The sequence below is a fragment of the Penicillium citrinum genome (genome assembly GCF_028827155.1).
Source record: "Penicillium citrinum strain IBT 23319 chromosome Unknown utg000004l:1.0-2404223.0:1.0-2405248.0, whole genome shotgun sequence".
Classification (NCBI taxonomy): Eukaryota; Fungi; Ascomycota; class Eurotiomycetes; order Eurotiales; family Aspergillaceae; genus Penicillium; species Penicillium citrinum.
Window position 1 is genome coordinate 1119946 of NW_026622689.1, and position 27476 is coordinate 1147421.

The 27476-nt window shown below is 46.0% G+C and overlaps 12 protein-coding genes across 12 annotated transcripts; 5 read left to right on the forward strand and 7 right to left on the reverse strand.

Moving 5' to 3' along the window:
* Window positions 1-329: 329 nt before the first annotated feature.
* Window positions 330-1337, forward strand: N7469_005366 (Fig1 domain-containing protein; the record flags this gene model as incomplete). The annotated part of the gene is made up of 4 exons (XM_056644286.1): window positions 330-360; window positions 424-492; window positions 566-893; window positions 959-1337. 4 exons carry the CDS (start codon window positions 330-332, stop codon window positions 1335-1337), a joined length of 807 nt encoding a protein of 268 aa, XP_056501100.1.
* Window positions 1338-2061: 724 nt separating this feature from the next.
* N7469_005367 (CP2 transcription factor-domain-containing protein) lies at window positions 2062-4355 on the reverse strand (the record flags this gene model as incomplete). The annotated part of the gene is made up of 5 exons (XM_056644287.1): window positions 2062-2363; window positions 2436-3493; window positions 3553-4065; window positions 4123-4266; window positions 4342-4355. 5 exons carry the CDS (start codon window positions 4353-4355, stop codon window positions 2062-2064), a joined length of 2031 nt encoding a protein of 676 aa, XP_056501101.1.
* A 2382-nt stretch (window positions 4356-6737) lies between these two features.
* Window positions 6738-7750, reverse strand: gliT (thioredoxin reductase gliT; the record flags this gene model as incomplete). The annotated part of the gene is made up of 2 exons (XM_056644288.1): window positions 6738-7302; window positions 7356-7750. The coding sequence occupies 2 exons, from the start codon at window positions 7748-7750 to the stop codon at window positions 6738-6740; spliced, it is 960 nt and encodes a 319-aa protein (XP_056501102.1).
* A 1245-nt stretch (window positions 7751-8995) lies between these two features.
* On the reverse strand, window positions 8996-10817 carry N7469_005369 (rRNA 2'-O-methyltransferase fibrillarin-like protein; the record flags this gene model as incomplete). The annotated part of the gene is made up of 4 exons (XM_056644289.1): window positions 8996-9998; window positions 10061-10329; window positions 10384-10565; window positions 10739-10817. The coding sequence occupies 4 exons, from the start codon at window positions 10815-10817 to the stop codon at window positions 8996-8998; spliced, it is 1533 nt and encodes a 510-aa protein (XP_056501103.1).
* A 310-nt stretch (window positions 10818-11127) lies between these two features.
* On the forward strand, window positions 11128-12329 carry N7469_005370 (RING finger domain protein; the record flags this gene model as incomplete). The annotated part of the gene is made up of 2 exons (XM_056644290.1): window positions 11128-11338; window positions 11395-12329. The coding sequence occupies 2 exons, from the start codon at window positions 11128-11130 to the stop codon at window positions 12327-12329; spliced, it is 1146 nt and encodes a 381-aa protein (XP_056501104.1).
* Window positions 12330-12536: 207 nt separating this feature from the next.
* On the reverse strand, window positions 12537-14284 carry sld2 (the record flags this gene model as incomplete). Its single annotated transcript, XM_056644291.1, has 2 exons — window positions 12537-14026; window positions 14128-14284. 2 exons carry the CDS (start codon window positions 14282-14284, stop codon window positions 12537-12539), a joined length of 1647 nt encoding a protein of 548 aa, XP_056501105.1.
* Window positions 14285-14727: 443 nt separating this feature from the next.
* Window positions 14728-16337, forward strand: N7469_005372 (Peptidase S12 Pab87-related C-terminal; the record flags this gene model as incomplete). Its single annotated transcript, XM_056644292.1, has 2 exons — window positions 14728-14862; window positions 14922-16337. The coding sequence occupies 2 exons, from the start codon at window positions 14728-14730 to the stop codon at window positions 16335-16337; spliced, it is 1551 nt and encodes a 516-aa protein (XP_056501106.1).
* A 218-nt stretch (window positions 16338-16555) lies between these two features.
* Window positions 16556-17500, reverse strand: N7469_005373 (sucrase/ferredoxin-like domain-containing protein; the record flags this gene model as incomplete). Its single annotated transcript, XM_056644293.1, has 2 exons — window positions 16556-17143; window positions 17210-17500. The coding sequence occupies 2 exons, from the start codon at window positions 17498-17500 to the stop codon at window positions 16556-16558; spliced, it is 879 nt and encodes a 292-aa protein (XP_056501107.1).
* An 826-nt stretch (window positions 17501-18326) lies between these two features.
* N7469_005374 (lipid-binding SYLF domain-containing protein) lies at window positions 18327-19501 on the reverse strand (the record flags this gene model as incomplete). Its single annotated transcript, XM_056644294.1, has 2 exons — window positions 18327-19283; window positions 19340-19501. 2 exons carry the CDS (start codon window positions 19499-19501, stop codon window positions 18327-18329), a joined length of 1119 nt encoding a protein of 372 aa, XP_056501108.1.
* Window positions 19502-20955: 1454 nt separating this feature from the next.
* N7469_005375 (putative C6 transcription factor) lies at window positions 20956-23676 on the forward strand (the record flags this gene model as incomplete). Its single annotated transcript, XM_056644295.1, has 6 exons — window positions 20956-21030; window positions 21081-21665; window positions 21780-22926; window positions 23048-23056; window positions 23126-23535; window positions 23602-23676. The coding sequence occupies 6 exons, from the start codon at window positions 20956-20958 to the stop codon at window positions 23674-23676; spliced, it is 2301 nt and encodes a 766-aa protein (XP_056501109.1).
* Window positions 23677-25027: 1351 nt separating this feature from the next.
* On the forward strand, window positions 25028-26211 carry N7469_005376 (uncharacterized protein; the record flags this gene model as incomplete). The annotated part of the gene is made up of 2 exons (XM_056644296.1): window positions 25028-25996; window positions 26053-26211. Coding segments are annotated over 2 exons (1128 nt in total), but the record flags the coding sequence as incomplete, so codon positions are not given.
* A 271-nt stretch (window positions 26212-26482) lies between these two features.
* N7469_005377 (SDR family NAD(P)-dependent oxidoreductase) lies at window positions 26483-27302 on the reverse strand (the record flags this gene model as incomplete). The annotated part of the gene is made up of 2 exons (XM_056644297.1): window positions 26483-26672; window positions 26734-27302. The coding sequence occupies 2 exons, from the start codon at window positions 27300-27302 to the stop codon at window positions 26483-26485; spliced, it is 759 nt and encodes a 252-aa protein (XP_056501111.1).
* Between the last annotated feature and the right edge of the window lie 174 nt (window positions 27303-27476).

The window sequence follows — 27476 nt, forward strand, 5'->3', positions numbered from 1 at the left end:
ACGATTCGGATCCGACGATACCACTATAGCGCTTTTCAGAGCGTCTCCAAAGGTCATTGAGGCCTCGACTCGAGCCGATTGTCGACAATCACGGAGCTTGTATCGCATCTCATCTTACCTTTCGCATTCCTCCTCCACATTCCATTCCAACCTCAATTAGAGCCGAGCATAACGATACCTCCTACAATCACGATCAAAGCCGCTATCAGGTAGTCATCAGGGCTTTGACCTTGAGTACGACTTCGAATACTCCTTCTCGGAGGCCCGAGAAGCGAGTCCATTGACGTGAGAGATTGAGTCGGGTCGTGTGCGCCTCATAATTTATCGCAATGGCGTTTCGACTCGCAGAATCATGGGCCCGTATGTGTCATGCTTATTACTCTTACTCGTAAAATTTAAATTGGAATGCTAACGAGAACGCAGGATTCATTCCTATGATCGGGTATCACCATGTGTTGATGATCATTATCGCAATTGCAATCATTCTTCTATGTAAGCACCCAACAGCCCTATGAGAGGGCAGATTCCCACGTGTGTTTCTGGAATGCAACTAACCTTTTCCCAGCATTATTGTTGGCCGGATGCTCGTCATCTTCGCCACAGATCCCAAATATCTTCCTCATCTCGATGTACTATGAGAGTTACAAGCCAAACTTCGACCTGTCACAGGTTGACCCGGGTGTTGTTAACGCTATTTCCAATATTGTTGGTACGGCTGAGATGGAGGTTCGAGTTGGATATTTTGGTATCTGTGTTCAACCTGATCGTGGGTCTTTCATTTGCAACTCCAATGCTACCGCTCTCGCGGAGATTGTCACTGTGGACCAAGATCCACTCAATCTAATCTGGGTGGCCTCCACATTCAAAGATGCAGTTGTATTCCCTTACCTACTGTGAGTTGACCTTACCATCCATTCCTCTTCTGATTGTGATAGCCATTCTAACAATTTTCTTATAGCATCGTTGCTGTCGTTCTCGCCTTCTTCTGCTTCATCCTCCTCGCAACATTCCCCGGCTGGCACGAGGAGCGCGATGAGTCTGGCTCTGACGTCGAGATCAAACCTTTCCCTTCGCGTCCTGTCTCGCAAGCAGCTTTGGCCCTCATCTTTGTTGCGTCGGTGTTTGTCCTCGTCTCCGTATTATGGCAGCATACTGCCTCCGTTGCAGCGAGTACTATCGCCCAAGACATGGGTAACGGCAGTGTGAAGAGCGGTGTCGGAACTTCAGCCATGGTTCTCGGTTGGTTCGGCTTCGTACTACTAGTTGTGGTCACGATCGGTCTCCTCGTCATGATTCTCAGTATCAAGATGATCAGGCAACTGACAGACGATGAATGATCGAGCTGATCTACCACCAGCAATACTGGAATACGTCGTTTATGCTTTTCCTTTTTTTGATTTTACGTCCCCTTATCTCTTCGCTACGACACCTCTATTTACTCTTTATCATCGATGAAACGAATCGGGAATGAATAATACGCCACATTGAAATGGCTCAACAAACGGATTGGACGGAATGGGAATATGATCAAAGACGAACCGTCTTCATGGGAAATGGTTGGATTTGAACAATTTGAAACGCGAACATATTGATGGCAGGTAAAATCACCATCCTGCCTTTGGGTTAACATGATATACATGTTCCCAAATCAAATCATTGTACAGCCTCGGCCGGTGTTATGGGGATTTCATTTTTTTTGTCATTTACTTGAGGATTTCTCACCTTTTAAAGATCCTCGGGCGTTCGCACATTCTTCATGTATAAAAACATGTCTTGATGTTTTCCGCAGTATCCCAAGTCTCATATATTCACGTTGCTTGCTTGGTTTACATTTATTTTCTTGCATAGACCCTTTCATGCGAGAATCGCGCTTAGATAGCTTACAATCTGAAAAAAGAATGATAACCATATATCCAAAACATTCAATAAGACTATGTACAATCATAGACGCCATTAACCCATACATCGTCAAAAAGTGGTATATAGAAGGGCTCATAAACGTGCGTGCACTTAACAAATCAGAAACCTTTCTGAAAACTTGGAAGTTTTGGCCCCTTTCTTCTAGTACTCCAAGCGAATCTCGTATTTACCGCCGTTAGAGATGGCTTCGGAGGGAATGTCAATAATTCTGAGGATCATGCTTTGTCCCTCGGCTATCTCCTGAACGAATTCATCATCCACCACAACTTTCAGTCCAGCTGGATTGATATACAAAATCTGTGCGATGTCTGCTGGATCTGGTAATATCTTGTGCGAGAGAGCAGATTTTAGATCATGGACTGTTCGTCCTCGCGGGTATATAGCTCGGTAATATTCGTTGGTAGGTTCGTCATTCTTGCAAAGCTTTATATAAAAGCATGCAGCTATTTTCAGTACATAAAGGTTAGTTCTATTCCACTCGTTTATTCTTTATTCCCGGGAACATTGTGACTTACCTGGTCCAGTTGATCGCTCCGAGTTGAATGAGATGGTCGATAACGCATCATCAAATGCCTCGCCGACATTGCTAGTCGCTGTGGAAGAACTTGGCATTTCTTTCTCCATAGAGTCTGAATTTTGATATGAACTTTTTCCGCTTGATGAAGATCTGCGATAATCATTTCCATCCATTTTCTCTAGACTTGGATGAAGATATTGAGTCGGGTGTAGCTCAGGGTCATCCTTCTCTGCAGCTCGGAGAACCAACGGATTTTCTGGGAGACAGGACTGAGCTGAAATCTGCATTGCTTCTAGTTTCCTTTGAATCTGATTCTGGTAATTTGTCTGATATGGATTCCCAAAGAGGGTTTGATCAGAGGGCGACTCATTCGGCTTTGATTTAGACGAAACACTGCCTCGTTTCCTCTTGCTCATAGGTTCAGGCGGAGGCGGCTCTTTAAGCTGTAGCTTCAACTTTTCCATCTTCTTCCGGAGACTGACTGCATCGTTCGATAGTTTCCGTTCAGCTCCGTGGTCCCGGAAAAGTTTCACGTTGCAAAAGCTGGTCTCGTTTTTTTCAGGACTGGTGTCCCAAAGTTGTTTCGTCTTTGCACAAAGTCTGACTTGCATTCCCTTGACCCCCTTCGAAAGTGTGAAATCGGTGGATAGAAAGTTGAAGCGAATTGGGATACTGCATCGTGCAATACCTTCTACTGGATTCTTAGTCCAGGTGACAGAAAATCCATCAAGTGATTCGTTCTCTAGCTGCATAAGAGAATTGTTCTGGCCCGCGTATTCAACTGCCTTTGGCTGGCCGTTCTTTTGAGATTCGTTGGAGGCTCGACCCGATCTCCATAGTTGCCAGAAAACGGCAGGATCTGACCTTTGCTGATCTTCGCCAAATGATATACGAATGAAAGTTTGGTATTGATAGGATCCAGAATCGACTTTTGTTGAGTTTGTGTCTTCTACTGTGAGATGATAGACTTGGCCCTTATTCAGATATGAAACGGGCGAATCTTCGGAGCTGTTAATCATTGCAGTCGAGGCGCGAAGAATGGTATGGTATCGAAATCTAGATTTCCATTGTTCATTGAGGTCTGAGTTATGTATATGAAGTAACAATGGACTTACTTTTTAGATTGCGAACGTGCGAGAAAGTCATCTTTGATGCCCTTTCCTCCGTCATTCCATGGTCGTTGACTGCTCGATGATTGAGCCATATCAGAGGACTGCGTGGTAAGTCCCATGTATCCGGGGTATGCCCCTTGATTAACAAATTCATTGGGAGTCAAGACGTTTTGCGGAGCAACAGGGTCTAAACCCATCCACAAGTGTGAAGGGTTTACACCTTTCTGGAAATTCGAGTCAACCTGGCCACCCAATTGATCTCCAAATTCCAAATCCATCATGGACCCAGTATCATTTGTGCGTGAAAGGGCCTGTGGAATATTTTGTGATTGAAGATCAATGGCATTTTGCATTGTAGTGTTTTTGAATTGCAAAGGAATCTGGCTAGTATCATGGCCTCGGGGCGTCAACCACTGTTCGGTTATCAATGATTGAAAATTCTCCGTTGGGACACATCCGTCGAATGAGAAGAAATCATTGGCGCCTCCCGCGTTGCCCTTCACCTTCTTGTTAGCCCTACCTGAGGATCAGCCTCTCGGTTCATGAGTGAGTGCTTAGTAGATGTGTACTTACCCTAGTGACGGAGTCACTCCATCTTGCCCTTCGCTCGATTGGATTTTCGCGTCATGAGAGTCGGCAGGCCTGCCAATCAATGTTTTGTCGTAGAGACTTTGAAAGCGGCCGATGAGGGCGCTGTCCGGTTTAAAAGAACTCTTGCTATATAGGCAAAGGGGGAGGATTAGTAAATAGTGCATTCTGTAATGGGCCCAGCGCAGCATTCAATAGACTCACCGATGGCAAAACATTGCGATTAAACGTGATATATAGAGATACGATACTATCAGGGGATTTTCGATTGAGCCTTTTAATCAAGTTGCTAGATAGCTCCGCAAAGACGGGTTGCTTGCTTTTAGTGACTCGTTGTCATAAGGAATGCGAGTTTTGCTGCTCCTTGAGACAGTTGACAAAATCAAAAGTCCAGAGTAGGGAAAAGAGAGCGAGAGAGAGAGAGAGAGAGAGAGAGAGAGAGAGAGAGAGAGAGAAGAGTAAAATGAAGTGGCAAGGGACCAGCGCAGCCAAATAGAGTAGTAAAATTGAATTTTATGAAGCTTCGCGAGCGTTGTATGTATAGTGATTTCATTGATACCTCCACCTTAAAGCTAAGATGAGATCATAACATTGTACCGGACGGTACATTATTAAGGGACGTGGAGACGAGACGGGAGACGGGTAGACGGATTGTATGTAACGAACGATTTGGATCGTACGGGTTGTGGAGTACATACTGCGAGTCCGATGCATTCGGCTGTCTTTTCCACTACCTGAGCCACTCACGTGCCTCAAAATATTTTTTTGACATGCCCATTTGTTCACGGTACGGTTGAATTAGGTCATCCACGTTTTACATTGAATCATGGATCGTCGTCCCCCTTTGTACAAGAATGTTGGGATTGACGACTGTGGCTTTTGATATCCGCACAAAGGAGCATGTCTGTTCCCACGAGACATGGAAACATGGACCACAGGAGGAGGACTTATCATCTGTACATTATCTTTGCTATCTGGTCCTTTTTTTTAAAGCTCGCCTTAGCGTGGGCGTTGCGCATTGCCTTTTTGCATTCCATTGAGATGTGATATCATTGGCTGCTTAATTTTGCCGGTGCTGATCGGATGTTCAAATGTGGAGTTTCTCAATTAGGGCTCCACTTCGACGTGACCAGCCAACGTTTCAAAGAAGGATATTGATGTGTTGTATCACAGGAAACTCGTGGACCTTCGACAATTGGCGGGTCGAGCTATCTCCCCGCGGAGATGTACTTTGGGTCCATTTTCCTATCCGTATGACTGGAAGACTTCCCAATTAGCTTCAGAAGTACGGCCCTGCCCCATGGAAATGTATGGAATGCTGCTACTGTACTCGGTACTTTTGCATAATTACATAAATGAGTACAGTACAGTATGTACAGCCCGGAGAAGGTTTTCGCCACTAATCGATTTAGAATTGCCCAGATTAGTTGCTCCTACAAACGTATGCACATGCATATATCCATGTTGTAATGTACTATTGACTATCTGCATGACATCAGATGAATCGCTCCCAGGAATCATACTGTAGGTGCTATGTACAGTACATTGTGCTTTTCCAATTTCCGACTCTTTATAGTAATTCCGAGAACTACTGCACTGCCGTCAGACCAAGAGAATCAGAATCAGACGAATTGGATTTCTTCATATGGTCCGTTTATTAGGAGATATTCAAAAGTTCCTACTATGACGAGCCCTTGGTGTCAATCAATTCTACCACCTAGGTATGTACCAGTACTTCATCTAGACCAAGCCCCTGGAGCAGCTTTGAAATTTAAGCGAAGAAAGTTCCAAGTTTCTTGGCTGAGATTCATATTGATAATCTCCGAGGTGACGTGTATATCAGCTGTATAATAAATGCAAACCGTGCTTTTGAAATTAATCTCCTTATAAAACCAAGCCCAGCCCTACACTGGCCGGAAGATTTAACCGTGAACACCGGTATCCACCGAACTATCCTCCCCAGGACAATCCCGAGGATGTCAGGTACCCTGCGAGTATGGATTGCCTGTACACTTATGTAGGCAGCACGGCCTGAGTACAGTATTAAACCCTACTATCCAGGGAACGTGCCGGAGGATCGTGGGGTACTGTATAAATCAAGATTTCAAGAGGGGTGGCCAAGGTTTCCGTCAGGAGACAGATTCAAAGAACAGTCAAGATCATCGCCGGCTCTTTAACAAGGGAGAGGCCCTATTCGTACGGGTCTTTTTCCCGACTCCCCTGGCTGGAGAAGGCCCCATCGACCCACTGCTACACGCACGGACTATTATTACCTCCGCTAGGTAGTAGTTTATCTCGAAGGCGTTTTGAATATTTTCCGCAATGCATATGTACTACTCTGATGCGACCCGTCTTACTCCGTACAGAAATCAAGGATGAGTCTACAGAGGGTCTGTCGTCGGGATCTGCTATAAATCCACAAAGTTTGGAATTTTCACCCGACGAATACCAACACTACACTATTTTATGGGCGTAGGCACAATCCCTCAAAATTCAGATTATCTAGTGGATGCTAGTATTAATTCCCCAGCAGAAGATTCTAGTACAAATGATTATAGTTGGCAATGATATCCAACCCACCCCGGGATTGCTGCTCATCACTAAAGTTCATTCTTTTCATCAAGCTCTCTTTGTAGCTGGGCCACTAGTCCACTGCCAGCAAACACTCCCATCTGCACAGCCTGAGCGACCGTTCTCATCATCGTTGCTGCATCTCCAGCAGCCACACAGCCAGCCAAGCTCGTTTCATTAAATGGCATTGTGGTTTTGATATCACCGGCCGAAGTCATTTCCAAACCAAGTTGCTCTGCAAACGGTCCTCGTTGCTCTACCCGTGGATGGCTCGCCACAAATCCCTCCTCTCGTGAAGTACCGTCTTCGAAATAGATCACCAGGGATGGTGGCTTCTTGTCTGAAATGTCGCGATGCTCGAACTTCACTATCTTCCGGTCATCGTAGGCAATCTTACTGCTATGGATATGTGACCTTGCAGCGGTGATAAGCTCTGTATTGCCATCAGTATAAATATTGACATGCTTCGATAGACGCTTAGCCATCATGGAGACATGACTGAGCATCTCTGGAGAAGAAAGTGGACCGGTGGCAAGCACACCGACTGACTCTGCACCACGCTCTTCATATCCATGACAGAAGAGACAGTGAAAACTTTCAATCTTAGTCTTGTATTGCTTGAACTATATCAAGGAAGATGTTCTTACATGCTGCGTCCCCAACATTCCGCATATCCTTGAACCTGTTCCTCAACTACATCTCGTACGCCAGTAGCCAGTGCCAACTTGCGTCCCTGATACACTTTACCCTGGGAATCCGCTGCTTCAAACAATCCAGCTACTTTCCGAACTTTTTGGATATTTGCTGATACAAATTCGACGGTTTCGTAGCGTTTTCTGAGGTCCTCTCTCGCCTTAGCGCGATAATCAGCCGGGTCCGCGTGGTCGAATCCGGGAACATTGTGCATATGCTTTGTCCGCTCGTTGCGATAAGCGCCCGAGTCGATGATGAGAGCTGTATAGAGCTGCCTTGCGAGAGCGCCTGCGATGGAAAGTCCTGCGGGTCCGCCTCCAATGATGAGGACGTCGTAGATTTTCGACATTTTTATGATTGTTGGTTGTCTGAAATCTTCCCAAGATTGAGAGTGAATCGGAGTATTGAATAGTTGATGCTTAAGGCTGACTAGGAGCTCACAGGAGTTCGGTGTTCTTTGAAATTACCAAAATATTGTGGAAAGCACAGGGCTTTTATATTCGAGTATCCATGAATGCTCGGATCACAAGGTGCTCAATTATTCTAGATCGAGAGCCGCATCTCCCATTTAGGTTCACACTAAGATTAGACTCGGAGAGTATATCTCGGTAAAGTCTCCGAACATCATCCTGTTCTCACTATCGAGAGCCAAAGATGACAGATTGGAACAATCCAATAATTATCGAGACTCTGAAAGGTGGAAGCGGCCTTGAAGTTTCTGTACGGGTCGTTTGTGCCTTTTAATGCTTCGTGATAAATTGAAGTTACAAATTCATTTTGATTGTATTCAATATGTAATATACTGTGCCTTGTCCAATTATCTAGTACAGCCTTGCCCTTTTCAGTCTTACAATTTCACGAAATCCAGTTCGGAGACATTAACGGAGACTTATGACTCGACTCGCCCCTAGGGGGCCGTCATTATGACTTGCTCGGAACCCCAACGAGATCGTTCTCTGGAAAGTTCAATGCAAAGAATCACCGAAAATTCTCGAAAGGACCTTAGAGCTTAAGTGGTAGAAGAACCTGCCTGCGAAAAAGTATGGTATCTATTACAAACCATCACAGCCTTTTGAGATTCAAGGATACAGGGCCTTCGACGACACTAGTTTGGAACATGTCTACAAATGATTAATTCTGGAGGCTACCCTAGAGCAGATAAATTCTGGCAAAAGTTACCTAACTTTTGTCCTAGGTAGACGAGGAGCCCGGATGGCGAGCAAATAAGTTCAATACGATATCTAACCACGCATCGTTTTCTGGGGTGGGGTACAATGTATATTACTAGGGAAAACTTCCCTAAAGACTAAAAAGCAGGGAAATGTAGCCATATAAAATAGACCGATGAAATATTCCATAGGCTTTGTAACTTATGCAATGCCATACGCCAACCCCGCTGCGATAAAAAAAACACCATATAGGATGCATGAGAGTTCGAGAAAGCTGATGAATGGACAGCTAGCTCATTCAGAAAAAAAAATAAAAAATAAAATAAGGGTGGCAGTACCAATGTACAGGCCAATTTTAGTAGTCCATGGGGTATCCGCCAGCTTGATTGCCCCCGGAATACGTGTTATCGTAACCTCCGATAGAGTCATCCAAAGACTTGTAGTACGGATTCGCAGGGCCTGCACCGCCGCGACCACGGCCTCGATTGCCACGTCCAATATTTCCCTCGACCCCTTTGATTACCACGACCACGACCACGTTGAGAACCTCGACGAGGTCCATCGTGATGATGATGATGATGATGATGATGATGATGCGAGGAATGATAGCCATGTGGCTGGTCTTGTGATTGCCCATCAAAGCCACCATATTGTCCTGCCTGGTAATAGGAGGAGCCATCATCATATTGCTGGCGTGAACGTTTCTTGTTGTTCTTCCCATATGAATTACTCCATCCGTTAGAGTAGGTCTCTTCCACTGAAAGAACTTCCTTCTCTCCGATTTCTGTTTCGAACGTCATTGCCATTTCCGCTGGCACGGGATGCCAATTTTGGATAAAACTTGCATCCACCGGGCGGGCCGGTTTGCGGCAAGCGAGAACAACGAGAGGTACGGAATTTTCAGAATGGATTTGAGTGTTCGGTGGGATAGGCTGTACTCGTGCCGCCCAAACTTTGTTCTCAAAGTTTGCGGTCCCAGTGATCTGCCATTTTAGTTTCCTACCCATACCTCCTATCCTGTCGAGGATTTGCTTTGAGGCTGGACGGGGAGCAATCATGATGTTATTAGCAGTGTATTTTAAATCCTTTGAATCAGCAAGCCCTTGAGGCAAAATTGGACCCAGGACCTCCTGGATCAAACGCATTTGGTCTTCTTTAGAGATCAAGTACCCTGTGTAAAGCACAGTCTTCTTAATACGAAATCCTGCTAAGGAAGACTTGGAGTTCTTTAAGCCTGGACTGCGTAATGCTAAATGATGGGAATTGATCATTCGCTGCACTTCGGCAACCTCGATACCAGGCTCTAGATAGGTGGTCCCTTCGGCCACATGAATGACTTCGGAATTAATGGGCTTCCTGGAAACAGGAGCTTCATTTGTTTGAAATGCTGTGTTCATCCGCTCAAAATAATCACGGAACATTTTCACGCTGCAACGGAGATCAGTGCTGGAATAGAAGAGATCGTTACTCCGAGAGTAATGCCAACTTACTGCTTTGGACGGTCTTCATAGACTCGTATATCTTCAGCCTGTTCATAGGTGTGAATGACATCCTCTAGAAACTTCTGTTTGAAGGCAGCAGTCGAAGAGAACTTCTGTCCACTAGGACCAACTTCAGGTTTCAGTCCGATCATGTCAAAATCTAGATTTTTGCTTGCCACCATTCGTTTGATGATCTCGGAGAAGCGGGCTTCTCCTCGTCCAGTCAAGAGAATAGTGAGTGCATCTTTCTGCTCCATGCTAAGTTGCACGAGGCGAAGCTACTTATCATTAGTGACGTCTCCGTTGAGCACGACGGATCACAGTGAACGCACAATATTCTCATTCCACCACCCTTTCCATTTCCTCGGTTCTTCGATATCCATCCCTTGCCCTGTAGCTGATAGAAGATTCGGATCATGCCACCAACCGCCATTGGCGAAACTCTCCTCGGTCTGAAGTAAACCAATTGTTTGACCATTCCAGAGCTGTGGATTCGGTAGAGGACTCAAGAATACTATAGAAAATCAGAGATAAGACTTTTTGAATTGGCGCCAATAGCGGGATATGTTCGAGTCTCACGAGTATTGTCGAAATCATAGACATGAATAGATCGGATTTGAGACACATCTGCGCTCATCGAGGAGGATTAGTCTCGGTCCCCGAGCTCACCAAAAAGGCAGAACATACCCGGAAGTGTCTTTGCTCCGACTGACCATCGCTTCAGCGCGGTCACAGTATAAGGCGGTTGACGCTGTGTAGTTGACATTGTGGCCGCAGTACCGATGCGCGCAAGTTTCTCCGAGACAACAGTTTTAGCTGACCGCATCTGTTTGTTTCGCTTAAAGATTGTCGAAACAGAGTCCGTCTGATAACCTGTTAGTTCATCCTAGAATTCGAGACGTAAAGTGAGTCAGAAACCGAGTACACTGCTAACAAATTGTCGCGACGGAGAACAAATCGACGAACATTTGGGAACCACAAACGCTTATCACCACGTGAGGCACGTGATGTCGAGATAAGTCGGCGAAAGTGGCGGGCCTCGGAGGTTTGATTTGTTGAAACTCCCATGGCGGACGATGGCAGACGAGGGAGATGTGCGACACGAGGTTTTACAAAAAACGCTGATAGAAGTGGCAGATGAAGCCGAGACTGGAGAGGCGAGCGATCCCTGTGTGATCTGCTTAGATTCGATAACCGAGCCTAGCATTGCGGTACCATGCAATCACTCGAACTTCGATTATCTATGCCTGCTCAGCTGGCTAGAACAATCACCATCTTGTCCTCTGTGTATGTCCTGCGCTCACTTGAAAATTGATATTTGTTGAGCTGATTTCTCGATGCAGGTAAGGCTGGCGTTACTTCCGTTAAATATGACTTGAATGCTCCTCGCGGACCAAATACCTATCCTGTACCTACCCGCCAGCAGTTTGGAGCTAAACCCGAAGCTTCAACTTGGAGTAGCACACAACGGCGGGCCTTGGCAGGTGGATTGGATATAGGAGATGCGCGATCACGTCGACGAGGACCGCGACCTCGTCCACACCAACGTCCACCTTTATCTGAAGATCCTATCGCCGCGCGACGCAACGTTTATCGTAATCAATTATACTCTCTACGAGTTGGATCGAATCGACTCTCGCAATACACTGAAGTAACACCGGATCATTTCAATCGCGACGAGACCTTGCTTTCACGGGCTCGGAAATGGATCCGTCGGGAACTACAGGTTTTCAGTTTCTTGGCTCCGGCATCAGAAGGGGAACCACAAGCTCAGGGTCAAGTACCCCGTGCTGGACGTCAAAGATTAGAGGAGCGAAGAGCAAATAATGCCGAGTTCTTACTCGAATATGTCATAGCCATTTTGCGGACGATCGACATAAAGGGGAGTTCCGGTCAGGCAGAAGAGCTACTGCGAGATTTTATTGGCCGGGAGAATGCTCGTTTGTTTCTTCATGAGCTACTGGCGTGGTTGCGAAGTCCCTATACATCATTAGAAGACTGGGACCGCCATGTGCAATATCCAAGGCCCGCGCAGAACTTTCGGGATGCAGAATCCCAGGAGATAGATTCAAGCTATCAAAGACGAAGGAGACCTCGCAGTCCACCTCGTATCCGGCGGCGCAGTGCGTCTCCTCCCACTGGCCAGGATAGAAGCTTGTTTGATCGCATCTCGAGACCTAATGGGTCTGAAACGTCAACCTCTTCCCAGATGGACGTGAGAACTAGGCCGCGAGGACATCGTCCCAGGCTTCGAAACAGAGAATTGCTTGATCGATAGACCCCCAACTGAATACAGATTACGAGTCATAGATAGTATCATAGAGTTAATAAGTAATAGAGTGTTGTCATTCCAAAAAATTTCACTCGAACCGGTACGAATACAAACAACGACCATGCTCATGCCCTTCCCAATGCATGCCCAAATGCTTCAATATCAATATAGTCGTTTCATCATAATTGTAATTATTAGGAGGGGTTTCAATCTTTATCTTCGGCGGAATCGTCCACGACCCCGAGATCCTCGATTGTGGATCTTCAAGGATCGGTAGTTGGCATGAGCTTGAGGATTGATCTTTCGTTCCTTGGGTTTCTTCTCTTCCTTATCCTGAGTAACCTTGACAGGCACAGGCTGGGTTTCCTTGGGAGTGGGTTTGACCTTGGAAACGGCTTCTTTCAAGCGATCTGAAAAGCTCTTCGTTTTAGTTGGAGGCTTTGGTTTCTCGCCGTATTCAGGATCGCCATCGGAATCAGGCTCTGGTTCATCGTCTCCAGACTCAGGTTCCGACATTGTGTGTAGTGAAGCCACATCGTCAACTTCATCGACGTTCTCCAGAATATCCGCAGGAATGTCATCTGAGCCAGCTTGTATCTGTGTTTCGGGGACAGTGTCTGCCTGTTCATCACCACTCTCCTCTTGAGGGGGAGGGGGCATATCGTTCGCTTGTCGAGCTTTCGGTTGACGGATGACTGGCCTCATATTTACTCGTCGAGTGGTTCGCTTTTGACCCTTCTTCTTGTATGGTCGCTCTGTGCTCTCTGGGTTGTCTTGTATTGTTGGGATAGGATAACTGAGACCCTCCTCTTCGGCCTCCATTTCACGCATGATATCCCAATCATCATCCATTTGCTCTTCTTCCATGGCTCGCAGACCTTGCACAATAGTCGAAAGTCCTTTCCCGTGGAATATCCCAGGTTGTCGAGACTTTATCGGACTCAACCCGGAGCCGTCTGTGTTAGTTGGGGCAGGGTATCGGCCAGAATTTGACCGACGCAAGAAAGAAGGCGTTGCAGAGTGGTTTGTTTCTGGAGAATGTTGAGCTGCTTTATTCGCACTTGCTTGCTCCTCTTTTTCATCATCTGCTTCCACCATGGCCGCGTAGCGCATTGTGGTAGGAGTCGCGAACAGATTTGCGAGATAGAACTGCTTTGTAGCGGAAGCCGGTGTTCTCGTGATCCGAGAAGACTCCTCTTCCTCGGGATCCTCTTTAATAGGATCGAAGGTCTTTGGTTTGGAAGGTGTCTGAAATCCAGCTGCCAGTGTATCCTTTTGCCTGTTTACTGAAGGTGTACCATGATTGGTTCCGCCTGACTCTGAAAGAAGATCAAAGAGGCCAAGTGATTTGCCGTCGCGTTGAGGTGTAGGACCAATTGCGGCTTTAAGCGGTGACGGCGCTGGCATGTTTTGCCGATGTGTGCTCGGACTGAACAATTTGCGAAATGTAGATGGCGAGTCATAAGGGTCTAGATTAGAGGGATGGATGTTCTGGGTGCGCGAATGCGACGGGGTTGCAAAAAGACCCTTGGATGCTTTGCGCGGTGTTGATTTAGGCAGCGCATCTGTAGGACCTGATGATGGCGCATGCTTTCGCTTTTTAGATTGCAACTCGTGTTGTTCTGACTCTGCTTGCCTGTTCTCACGACGATTGAGTTTGGCTTCGAGGTTCTTCAACTGGCCGTATTCCTTGTATTTGGAGGCTAATAATATGCAATAAAACATCAGCATTAGCATACATGAGACAACCGCAAACACAACCGCCAATCATTCCAGACTAATCCTAAATGATTGCTTTACTTACCGATATGTGGGTTCTGCTTGATATCCTCGCGGCCAGCCTTTCTCCCTCCATTCGCCGCAGCAAACTCTTTTTCCCATTCTTTCAATTCCTTCCGAACCGCAATAGCTTTCCCTGTAGCATCCTCAAGGGATGTCAGGGCATCCAAATGATCTGCCATAAGTGCAGGCCTGGAGGAAGGTTGGTTGGTTGATGCAAACGAAGAAGAAGAGAAGACGCGAACGCGAAAAAGCACTCAACGCGGGCTGACGTCGCGTGTTTCTCCGCTTTTTCCCCGCGGAAGTTCAGCCTAAACTCGCCTGCACTTTTGAACCTCGTAGAGGCTGCCATTAACGACTAGGTTTGGTAAATTTTAATTGGATGTATTGTACGAGGCTACATTATTCGGCCTCTCGGATCTTTTGGTGGCTTCCAATTGCACCAATGGCGACTCTTTTGGAAATTGAAGCTAACTGACCAGAGCCTACACTAGGCTCTGTACTACTTATACTACCTTAGACCCCCCGCTTACGCCCAAGAGAAAAGATAACAACGGATGTATTTTATTTTCATAAGATTTCATCTAGATATCGCTACTGATTATATTGACTTTGAGGTTTCAATATGCAAATTGCAATCAAGACGGACGAATCGCCCTTTGATCCTGAGTTTGATGCTCTTGTCAGCAAGCTACTTGAGGAATGGAAAGTTCCAGGATTATCCATTGCGGTGGTCCATGGATCAGAATCATATTCAAAGGTCAATTTGGACTCTCTCGGCTGTTTGTGAGGCGCAGACGGCTAAAGCAGATTTATTAGGCTTATGGGATATCCAATCTGCCTGACAAAGAGATGACTACGGATACTCTCTTTCCGACGTGCAGTACCACAAAAGCATTCACAGCACTTTCTACTGCCCTAACCATTCAAGACAGTAAAGCAACAGATTCACCAATTGATTGGGATACTCCGGTATCTAAATTGCTCCCAGAAGATTTTGTCCTAGCAGATGATTATGCTACAACGCACATTACACTCGAAGATGCTCTCTCAAATCGATCTGGTCTCCCTGATCATGGATGGATGTTCACATTTACACCAAATGATATGACATCGGAATCGCTTGTTCGATCTCTGAGACACCTTCCATTGACAAATTCACCGAGGACCACTTATCACTATTCTAACCAACTGTTTTCCACAGTTTCGTATGCCCTAGAGAAACAGACTGGGCAGTCACTAGGATCTTTCATGAAGAAGCGTATTTGGAATCCCCTGGGGATGCATGATACATACTTCTCGATTCCTGAAGTCAAGGCAAACCCATCAAATGCTGAAAGACTCTCTGGTGGATATACTTGGATACCGGATGGGAAAGGCGGTTACTATTATCACCTCGAAAAGTCTATGAATTGGATGCCCAATAAAGGAGCAGGGTCTATGGTCAGCACTGTTCGGGACTATACTCTCTGGATTCGGGCATTGATTGAAAAGTCAGGTCCTTTAGAGGGCCAAGATACTTTAGTCAAGCCAAGAATCTTCCATTTTGATTCAGGCGACGTTAACCTACCTTCTCCATATCATGCCTACGCCCTAGGCTGGTTCGTTGACAACTATCGTGGCCAAGATTTCTACTGGCATACTGGCGGATGGCCCGGATTTGGTAGTTATGTTGGCTTTCTACCAGAGAAAAAGTTTGGCTTTGTGTTTATGGGCAACTCAAACCTTGCCAGGCGTGCTTCCTATGAATTGGCGGTTTATTTAATGGACAAACTATTGGGACCTGCGGATCCAAAACACAGAGAGAAGATGTCGAGTTGCTTTGCGAAACAACGAGAGGAGCTTGACGAAAACCTTCAGCCTACGAAAGCGAAAGATTCTAAACGCAAAGTCTTTCCTAACCTACCCAATCCCCCAATCCCACAATCTCTGCCTTTGGAGAATTACACAGGAACATACAGACATCCGTCAAATGCCTGGATCACACTCGAAATAACGGGCGGTAATTTGACGGCTGATGTGTCTCAGGGCACCTTACCGAGCAAGCTCACATTTACCCATGCAAGTGGGGATTTCTTTGTGGCAGAGTCGAAAGTACTGGATCTCATTTCACTCGGGCCATTTGGTGTGGAATTTCATGTTGACTCAACGGGGGCAGCTACCAAGATCGGTATACCACTTGAACCTGCAATGAAAGGCGAGAATATCTGGTTCGAACGAAGCTCTTCAGAATAGCCAGAAAGAAGCATCAGGACGCCTACCGAGCAAGCTTCCAACTCAATGGGTAGTAATTAGACAGAGCATATCATTAATCAGATATGTATTAAGGAATCTGCAATAGTAATATGCTGGAGAATTTCCAGCCCCTAGACTCGGAGTACAATAATGAGACAATCGGTAAAAATCTAAGTTTATGAATATCAATTTCTTACCATAGTCTTGAACGATCACCATCACCAACTCGTCAAGCCTTTCACACGGTCAAACCCACCCCTCAGTTGTGTCTCAGGATGAATCACTTTCCCTTGAAGAAGAGTATATTTAACAATTCCCTCGCAATGTTCCGGCTTCACACGTGCCAACCAAATCATCTGTTGATCTTTCTTCCTGTAGATCAACACATTTGCCGAAAACTTGTGTCCACCCACATGCGAGACGAAGAATATGCCAGCTCCACCCGCTCGAGAATCATCTGCATCACGATCTAGTCCAAGAGGCCGAAGATGTCGCTCCAGCTCACGTTTAATTAACGGGGCCGTGATCCCACAGCGGGCATCTCGTCTACGGTGGGAGCAAAGTAGAATCACATAGTCCAACTCGCATGATCGAGCAATCATTCCGGTATTCGGCGCGACGATCCCATTGCCATTTTTCTCGACTGTTGGATTATCGATGTATCGATGAACGAGACTGGGAACATCGGTTTGAGAGACACAATCGACAAATGTGAAGGATGGAAGAATGAGAACTGAGGTTTTCCCGTCCGATTCTTCCATGTTTTTCTCCGGTATTTGTATATTTGACGCTGACACCATTACACGCTGGAATCAGTAATTAGTAAAATTTAATTTTGACAATATCCAGTCCATACAATCGTATTGACTTACTCCGAGCTCTGATTTCGCTGAAGGCTGATCAAACGCCTCCATCAGACTACCCTTTTCATGCTCGACTTTCTCTTTCCAATCGGATTGTCCCGTCGCAACAAGAACATGCGCATTAAAAGCTTTTATTTGACCGTATAACGGTCTTGAATTTTCGACTTTCACTTTTGATGGAAAATGGGTCGTACAATCGGCGCAGTCTTTTAAACAATCGGGTCCATCTTCGCTCGGATCCACGCGAGGCACGAAGTAATTGTCCGAGGTGCGGCCTAGCGATAGCAGCGAGCGTAACATTGTGAGATGAGTATTTAGTCAACTTCGGAATCGTTCAAGTTCAAGGTGTTCATTTGCTTGTCAGAGATGTGGGTTTACAACGGTGGATTTAAATATCACGATCGGTCCTTGCTGCCTGGATGGAGTATGTCCGAGAGAGAAAAAACAATCCCCGCTAACCCCGAAGTTCGGACTTGACTCTTTTGATCGTGTATTACTCGGTCAAGGATTTCAACCTATTATCTAGGATTCACATGCTCGGTTTGAGTTTCTCTAAAGTAAATAAGTTTGCATTTGTAGAGTGATCTCATTCTACTAAAATTTGTATGAATATGGAAGCGCGGAGTAAAGCTAGCATTGCAAATATACGAGCTTGGCACCGATGCTTTCTTACGCCTGGTATATAATCAGGCCGGGAATAAGCTGGCTGTGTACATACTCCATTTAATCTTGCATCTGTTCTTGCCGCCATGCTTTGCAGCACCTGTGGACTACTTTTTTGGGCTATGGCCGGTGTATGGGGTCATAGCATGGGAAGAAGCTGTTACAAAAAAAAAATAGTTACTACACTACAGCATTCTGAGCAAGTCTCGGCCTTCATCCCTTCTATTGTTTAAATCAGACATTCATTTCGATATTAAATAAAGGAGTCATTCGGATACTAAGGAACAGGTAGACCAAAATTGGAGATTTAGGGATATAGACAACTGACAAATGCTCCAACTGTAACAATTAAAGACTTGATAGACATGGTATCTTCGATTTCAGCAAATGAATTATGAAGATACGTCTTTGAAGGCCTTCCTCTCGATTCCTTCCACGGTACCTCAGATTCCTTACCACTACCCTAACTTCGTTTGTTGATTCGCAAAGGTAATGGCTGGAGATGATAATCCTCTCGGGGTTTTGCAGCGTCAACATTGTTGTCGGGAAGCTCGAAGACCTCCTTGATAGGCCCAGAATCTAGTTCATTGAACCTTTGCGGCTCACCCATTGAAAGTTCTCCGACTTTCTTAGATAAATCACAGGGAATATCAGCTGGCAATTCAACAGGAAGCTGTGAAGACCTTTCAGCCGAAACTTCTGCAGGGAGCTCGACTGGCCTCGTGCTGGGATCTCCCGCAGGAAGTTCAGCAATCTTTTTGGAGGCTGGCTCAGCAGACATCTCAGCAATAATTTGATGTTGACTTCCAGTCATCTCCTGGCTATAGTTTATATTGTTTCCCTGTTGGTAGGGACTGGTGAGATCCTCCGCAGACGTCATTGGTGAAACATCACTCTCATCATCCTGAGGCTGAAATTTCTCCGAATTCAAAATTTCCATCAAAAATTTTGCTTCGGATGGCGGTTCAATCTTTCCACTTAGGAGGTCACTTGCCGGTATAGTCGTACCGTACATTTTCTTATTGGCTTCTGGTCGTTCCCCTATAATTCCACCTTCCCAAGATTTCCCACCAAAGACACCGCGTGCTTTTGAATAGGCAAACATCCCAGCTAACCCCGAAGAGCTCAATACGCCGCTGAATTCCGCGCTTCGTCCGTATGGGCCCAGTGCGCATGACAGGTTTTTGCCTAGCGTTATTGAGCCGGTTTTCGTGAATGTTTCGATGGCCTTCTCGCTATTTAGGACGAATATAAAATCGGTCCTTTCGAAACCTAATTGAGTTCCAAATCCAATACCACCTGTGGACATTGCTGACGGTGCAGACCAGCTGCCGTCTGTGAGTCGAACGACGATAAGACCAGATCCGAAGCGAAATGAGCCTACAAGTCCTGCTTTTGTGGCGGTGAATATAGCCAGCCCCTGTAGGTTATCCTGTTAACATTATAGTTGTATGCAGTATTGAAACGCTAAATTACCTTTGCGCGCGAGAGGATCGCTCGAGGGATACCTAGCTCTGTATCCTCATCTTCGGACTTCTTCTTTTTAGGGTACAGAAACGATCTAAGGATTTTCTCTGCCTTTGCGCATTCATCTAGTGAAGGGATCCCTAAGTCAGTTTGGATCTGCGGTAAACCCATGTTCAAAAATTGAAATGCTCACTGGCTAAAGATGTGGGCAATTGACTGGGTAACCGGCTCTCCATCCCTGCTACACTATTCGAAGCACCAGAGGACGTCGAACTAGAGCGCGATAAAACACTTTTAGGCCGCGAGACCCTACTCTCCGAACGCGAGAATATGCTCTTTGATCGCGATACTATACTAGAATTATCAGACATGATGATGGCGACGACTTGATTTCCTTCAGAAGAGTTGTGTTTGGATTGGATTTGTGCTACCAGCCTCTGTGTAAGAAAAGGCCAAGTTCAAGATCACCCACCGAAAAAGATTTAGAGCTAGATGCGATGGCCGGTCGTTTTTTATTAGACTATCTTCTGTTGCGCAAGTCCCGTTAGCGTGGCGAAAATTCCTTTGGAACGTCCGTTTGGAGGGGTGAAGTGCGACGTCCGACTGGGGCCAAATCTTTTAGGGGTAACGGCTGATGTCGATCGAGGATTAAGGCGGCGCAATCTGTTCGCTGAGATGGCACCTCGTGGCGTGCCCCATGCATCGTGGATTAATCAGGTAATTATGGGGGCCAAGGAATAAAGCATTATGTGGCTGCTATAAAACGAGAGGATGTGATTCTTCGCAAATTTGGTCGCCAAACTTGGTGGTTTGTAGTAAACGTTGCGATCTGTTCAGCCCTAAAGTCCAGCTTCACCTTTATGTAGTGACCATACAGATAATTCCCAGGCCTATCTTGCTAGTCCTAGTATCAAGGCAAGCTCGTCGGCATTTGTTAAGCATTTTTCGTCTACTCCTACTCAGAAACACTACAACAATCCTGATGAAACCAAGAGACTTAAATTCTTACTACTGGATTCTAGGAACAACAATGTCCTAGCATTTTGCACTAATATCAACCTTGAGTATAGAAATGCTTGGTTGCAAAGCTTTTGGCTTGAACCTGATAGCTTCAAATCAATTTGCATCAGGTAAAATTTGCTGGAACAAATTTGAAACATGAAGAAACAGCTGTTTATACGCTAAGCCCGAAGTATGATAGATGGTACACTTAAGTTACTTGGCATCAACACTTAATATAACTAGATCTTATCACTTACTTAATTTAGTGACCCATGCAGATCATTAGTACAAATTGTAGTCATTCTAGCAGATTGCATCCAATGACTTCCACTTAGCTTCTACAGTGTAGCTATTTCTAGTGATGGATTTCTTACAAGATTGAACTAGTACTGGAAAAGAGTACGTGTCCGAGGCCGGAGAACCTTTCCGCATTGGGTAAGCCCCGCTGAGTCAGTCACGAGAAAAGTGGGGCCTTCCGCGTTTACGCAGGCTTATTCTTTGCGCTCCCCGAGGGTTTGTAGATGCTCCCACTGGTTCTGCTAAAGAAAAAAAGAAAGGAGAAAGGAGACTTGTTGTGTCTATTTTCGTCATGGTGGATGTTCAGGATATTGGGCATATGCCAGATGAACGGCCGAAAAAGCGCAGACGGCGCACAATGGCATGTCAGCCATGTCGCAGTCGCAAATTACGCTGTGACCGTGAGTATCCAACATGCAGTCGATGCTTGAAGAGCAGGACTCCCTCCAAGTGTCTCTATGAAGATGGATTTCTATGGCAACAACCTGCTACCGTAGGCGCTTCGATTCCACCAGAGCAAGGATCCACTGTACCCCAGAATGATCTGGCGATTCAGACGCCGACAGACTCGGGGTTGACAGTATCGACTCGGCCGGACGCACTCCTTTCGACCAGCAATCTCGGGCTCGGTCCTGCGCTGGACACCAGGCTTCAAAATGGCCCGCACAAGCCCCAGTATGAGAATAGTCATGAAAATATTCATCAGCGCCCACATTCGCATCCTCATCCGCATAAGGGGAAGCATTCGGGCCGTGAGCGTGGTTTTTTAGAGACGGTTCTTGGTGCGCCCAAGGCGGCGGTTAATCAGGAACCCTATGTGAATACTGGGTTGTTACAGCGTCAAAAACGTTCTGCACCAGAGCCGGAGTTGCCATTCACGTCGCAGGCCGATTGTGAAGATCCGAATGTATTTGACGATGAAGACGCATTGTCGCCGTCGCAGCAATTGGATATCTCGCCGCGTATAATGATGAGGGGTCGCGAAACCAAAACGCGATATAGTGGGTCCGGCATTTATGCCAACCTCGTTGCCCAGGTATGTTAGCATTTGCAGATTATTGGATTGTTCTCATTTCTTTCGATATTGCAAAAGAAGAGAGAAGAAAAAGCAAATGAAATGCAAGACTACAGTAATACTGATTGCTTATAGTTCCCTGATATCAGACCCTTCGCAGAAGAGATCAGAGTAACCAATCCGATCCTCTCTCAAGTCAGACCTGATCTAGTGCGCGTCAAAAAGGGTCTTTGGAAACGAGTACCTCTTAATGAACCATTCCCTGAACCTACGACAGCCTCACTTATTGCTCTTTTACCATCAAGGGGCGTTGTCGACGAGCTAATCGGCTTATATTTAACATACATAGAGTGTCAATACCGCATCCTCCATGCCCCGTCATTCCTACGGGAAGTGGATCAATTCTTCGCTATGATGGATAACCCGACCAATGTGTCCACTGCTTTTCTGGTACAACTGTTACTTGTCCTCGCATGTGCCTGGAATCTTGCCGATATAGGCAGCCTACAAGAAAAAAGCCCGACCCCACTCAAATGCTATACCGGCATTGAGTGGGTTCTGCATGCAGAGAAGTGGATTGACAGTGCACATATAAAGCGGCCGGAGATTACAGCTTTACGGATGTACATCTTATTGATTGTTGCGCAAAATTGCTTCGGAACGAAGCGCAGCAAAGCTTGGCTTTCAACCGGTACCCTTATTAGACAGGCCATGTTAGCTGGGTACCATCGCGATCCGAATAAATATGCGCGAATCTCGGTATTTAATAAAGAAATGCGCCGACGCATCTGGATGACTATCGTGGAACTCGATCTACAGGTAGCTATCGACCGAGGGATGCCGCCTAACATTCAAATCTCGGACTACGATACCCTGCCGGCGCTTAATATCAACGATGACGAGATACATGAGGGTAGCACGGAAGCTCCTAAGAATCGATCTCCGAGTGAGATCACCGATTGCTCTTTTCCAACAGTTATGGCTCAATCGCTTCCTATTCGTTTGAAAGCGTGTCAATTGATGCATTCCCCTCGAATCAGTTGTCGCTATGAGGAAATTCAGCGATTAGATTGGGAACTTAGTCGACAATACACGCGGATTCCAACATGGGTGGCATCCAATCCCAACGATGGAGTATCCCAGCTTAAGGTCACTTTGTGGAAAGCTATTATTGAAACAAAGTTAGCGCAGAGTCTTTCTGTCTATTCATACACCGTTCGCGATCGAGGCGAATCGGGAAGCCCTATTCGCGCCTTCGGCTCGGTCTCGTCTCGAAGCCGCAGTAACAATTCTCGCGACGCAGAGGCGACTTCATGAAATTTCGCAACCATTGTCTTTTTGCATGCTGGGAGAGTGGACTCTTCAAGCGTATATATCTATCTGTCAGCTATTACATGCGACAGACGAAAAGCGTACGTCCTGCTCCTACTCCTCACTTATTTTTCTTCTTTTTCAACACAGTCTAATTAATTGAGCTATAGTCATGCACCCCCCGAAAATCGGCTCTACCTTCACTGTCCACAATCTACCCGGTCTACCAGACTCACTCATCTCCCTCGTCGAAACAGCTCTTATCGCACTCGAACACCGCTTCCATCTCGTCGTGAAGGGGGCAAAGGACTACTTCTTCCTCTCTACCATTGTTGCACTAGTCAAGTCCAAGATCTGGCCAGCCCAATCTATCATGTATAAACAGCAAGTCGTCGAGCGCGTCCTCTCTTTCACACAATCACTTTTCTCCCGACACGCCACCTGTGAACATTTGGGGGCTCCCGGTATGGGCAGCTTTAAGGATAATCAGGTTGCAACCTTTGTCGCGACGCCTGGCATGACGACTATGTTACCAACGGACTTTGACGGAATTCTCCCACCGCCGAATCTCGGCGTGACGGTAAGTTTCTTCGGTTGTTTCTCTGAGTGTTTTTTTTTCTTTTAAAAAGATGCTGATTGTTTGTAGCCTCCGGGTGAATTTGATCCTTTCCTCGATGTTTTTGATTGGGAGGATCTGACGGGGATTGCGTTGGGTAATTAGTTGTTGCGCGGTACTACTTATACCTATACATCTAGATAATGATCAATGTAGAATATTATATTTCGTCGCAGATAGTACTACTCTTATAAGAGTATGATACTCTCGCAATGTAAGCTCAGTCATAATGATTTCATTCAAATTTTAATTAAATCGATCCACATACTGTACAGTACTGCCAACCTGGCATACCTAGTCGGCCGGTCCACTATGAGCTCACAATGCAGATCCATCACCTCTGCAAGGGTTCAACTTGGTACGGAGTACTGAATGTCCAATGTAGATCACGATCATCAAAAGCTCCGACTATCACATCAAATGCTCCACTGAAAGATGCAAGCTACCATATAAACTAGTTACTCATGCACGAAAGACAGGGAGTATTTATCTACTATGTATACCAGTCATAGCCAAGTGAATATCATCACTAGTTGGTGCGCGAGAGTCAAGATGGTGACTAGTTTATAATGCCTTGCGGAGATGAATCAATTCGAAAGTGATACACCGCAAGCTATACCCCGCTATGGTGTACAGTAATCTGGTAGATGTGTTGGCAAGGCTCTGTAGGCTTTTTGAGCAATACTATGTACGGAGGACAAAAACAAAAATAAAATGGGGGCCGAGGTACAAGAGTGGTAGATCACTGGGGGGGGACCCAGACTGGTATTTGGGGGCCCCGATCGGCCAGAGTTAATAAGTGGAGATGGACTGGATGATAAATGGAACAGGCAGATAAATTGATTTGGTGGGGATTCAGGGATACAAAACCAGTCAATTCAATTGCATCCAGTTGAATCAAGTCGAATCTAGTTTATATCAAGTTGATCCAAGTAGAACTGTACAAAACCCTGACTGGAAAGGGTTCTAGTCCCTGCTGATACTGACAATACTTGAAGAGTACCTCTATTAATCGTACACTTCAGGCAGTGTATGCAGGTCACTGACAGGTACCCACACTTGCGCCTAATTAGCTTGGCTTTTTCGACGGGCTGTGCATCGCTCGTCTTTTTTTACTTTCTTTCCGTTTCTTTTATTTTTATTTTCTTAAATCAGCCCTTGCGCTTGTGAGATTGACTTTTCTTTTATCTGAGCCGCTTCTTCTTCTTCTTCTTCTTCTTTTATCTCGCCTTTCCCAGCATGCGCACTGCAACCTCATAGCGGAATATCTCAATCAAGCGCCAGCGCATCGCCAACACTGCGCCCGCTGCCCAATTCTATTATCCTGACGAGACTGGCTCTGTACATATTATCTTAATAATAAAAGCCATGTCTATCAACAGCAACAGCAGCAGCAGAAACATGTTGCGCACCCTTCTTCTGGTCCTTGCGACCACCCTGATCGGCATTAACAGCGTGGGGGGCAACCCCAGCAACACAATCATCATGGACGTCCGCATTATCTCGAGTCTACGAGACAACCGATCGACTTCCCCTTCCAAACCTGGGAAATATCGTCGCGCACGATCCTAATATCGTCCAGCATGACGGTCACTACTATCTCTTCAAAGGCGGACATCACGTCCCCATATTCAAAGCCGACAATCTCAATGGACCCTGGGAAAAGATCGGCACGGTCCTCGATCAAAATAGTATTATTGACGTGGGCAATCGCTCGCGACCATGGGCCCCTACGACAATTTATAGGAACGGTTTGTTTTATTGCTACTATACACTCAGCACACACGGCAAACGAAATAGTGCAATTGGTGTCGCGACGACGAATAAATTAGATGGTTCACCGTGGGATGATCATGGCGCTGTCATTCGTACCGGCAAGGGTCCTGGCTCCGACATTCATCCGTTCACCGAGACAAATGCCATCGATGCATCTTTCATCATGGACCAAAATTCAAATAAATCTTATCTCAATTATGGCAGTTTCTGGCATGGTATTTGGCAGCTTCCACTTTCGGACGATCTTCTTTCCATGGAAAGCCCAGAAGGTCCTGATGCGGTGCAATTGACTTTCATTCCGAATCAAAAGATTAGACCGCAGGAAGGGTCTTGGATGAGTTATCATGATGGGTATTATTATGTCTGGTTTAGCCAGGGCAAGTGTTGCAAGTTTGGCGAGGATGATCATGAATTTCCTGCGCGCGGGAAAGAGTATAGTATTCGTGTTGGACGATCGCGGGATATTCGGGGACCGTTTGTTGATAAAGATGGGGACTCGTTGGTTAAGGGTGGTGGGACGATTGTTTATGCGTCGAATCATGGGATTGTTTATGCGCCTGGCGGATTAGGGGTTTTGGCGGGTAATGATTCGAGTCCGGATATTCTCTACTATCATTATCTCAATACGAGTATTGGATTTAAGGATGGGGTGAGTTTTGCTGATTTGCTTTGATGGAATAATATGCTGATTGAAGTTTTTTATAGGATGCTCATCTCGGATGGAACTGGTTGAAATATGAGGACGGTTGGCCTGAAGTGACCACTGACAGTGCCGGTGCTATCTTTGGTATTCCCAGTTGGCTATATCTATCACTTTTCCTTTGTGAGTTTACCCTAACCCACGAAAGAATTACTATCTTCTAACGTGAATTTGACTAGGTTTCTGGCTGTACATGTGATTCTAGCGATCTTGTGAGATTCTGTTTTCATTCCATTATTTCAGCGATGCATACGGCTTAGACCTGGTGGCGTTATAGATATGATATTTGTATCTAGACTGCGGATACAATTGCATCGTGCGCAGCACGTTTCTTGCTCAAAGATGGCGTTTACTACCTGACAGGTAGAGTCTGTTCCTCACATCCAAGCTTCACATCCTTCATCCTCAACACTGGTCACCTTTGCGTTGGCCAATTCATGGATCCCATCCACCATCCACACTGTAAACCTGTCCAGTAGTATATGATGCCGCATCACTTAATAAAAACACCACAGTCTGGGCTACTTCTTCGGCTGTTCCATTACGAGGAATAATAGACGGAGGTAAACTCGAACCACCCTGAATAACAGCAGCCTTATCGAGAAGGGGTGTTTGAATAGAACCACTAAAACACATTCGGTCAGTCAAATCCCCACGCACACCCGCATCATCTCTGATATACTCACGGAGCAACCGCATTGACCCTAATTCCCGGTCCAACCTCCTTAGCAACAGACCTCGTCAACCCAACAACACCATGCTTAGTCGTCGAATAAGCCACATGTAACGGGAAACCCCTCAATCCTTGAATACTCGATGCATTAACAATGCTACCGCATCCTCCCTCCTGTGCCATCATAGCTCGCACCTCTGCCCGAAGACAATACATCATCCCTGAAAGATTCACTCCAACTAACATATCCCACTCATCATCTTGTAAATCGACGAATCGGCCAACACCGTGGTTCTTCCCAATCGTACCAGCCATGTTCGCTGCACCATCTAAACGACCGAAATGCGAGACAGTCGCGCTAATCCAGTCGTTTACAGCCGTAGAACTGCTAATATCTACCACCGTCGTCATGAGATTATTATCCGGGGTACCAGCTGTAATGGACTGGACAGCAGCGTCGAGAGTTTTCTCCGAAATATCTGCTAACGAGAGGCGGGCACCGGCCGCGTGGAGTTGTTTCGCGACTGCGAGGCCGATTCCACCAAGACCAGTAACCACGTAGACTTTGCCTTTGAAGGACATCTTGGAGCGGGTTGGTGTGGCTTGATTTTTGCGGGGTTGTTCTAATGATGTTGAGATGTGCTAGAGGACGGTTTCAATGTTGGGAATTATGAGGGGAAGAGGAATTTGAAGAACATCGCGGGGAATCGGATAAACTCCGTGTTACATTTGGAATTGTTACATTTGTCGTGGGGG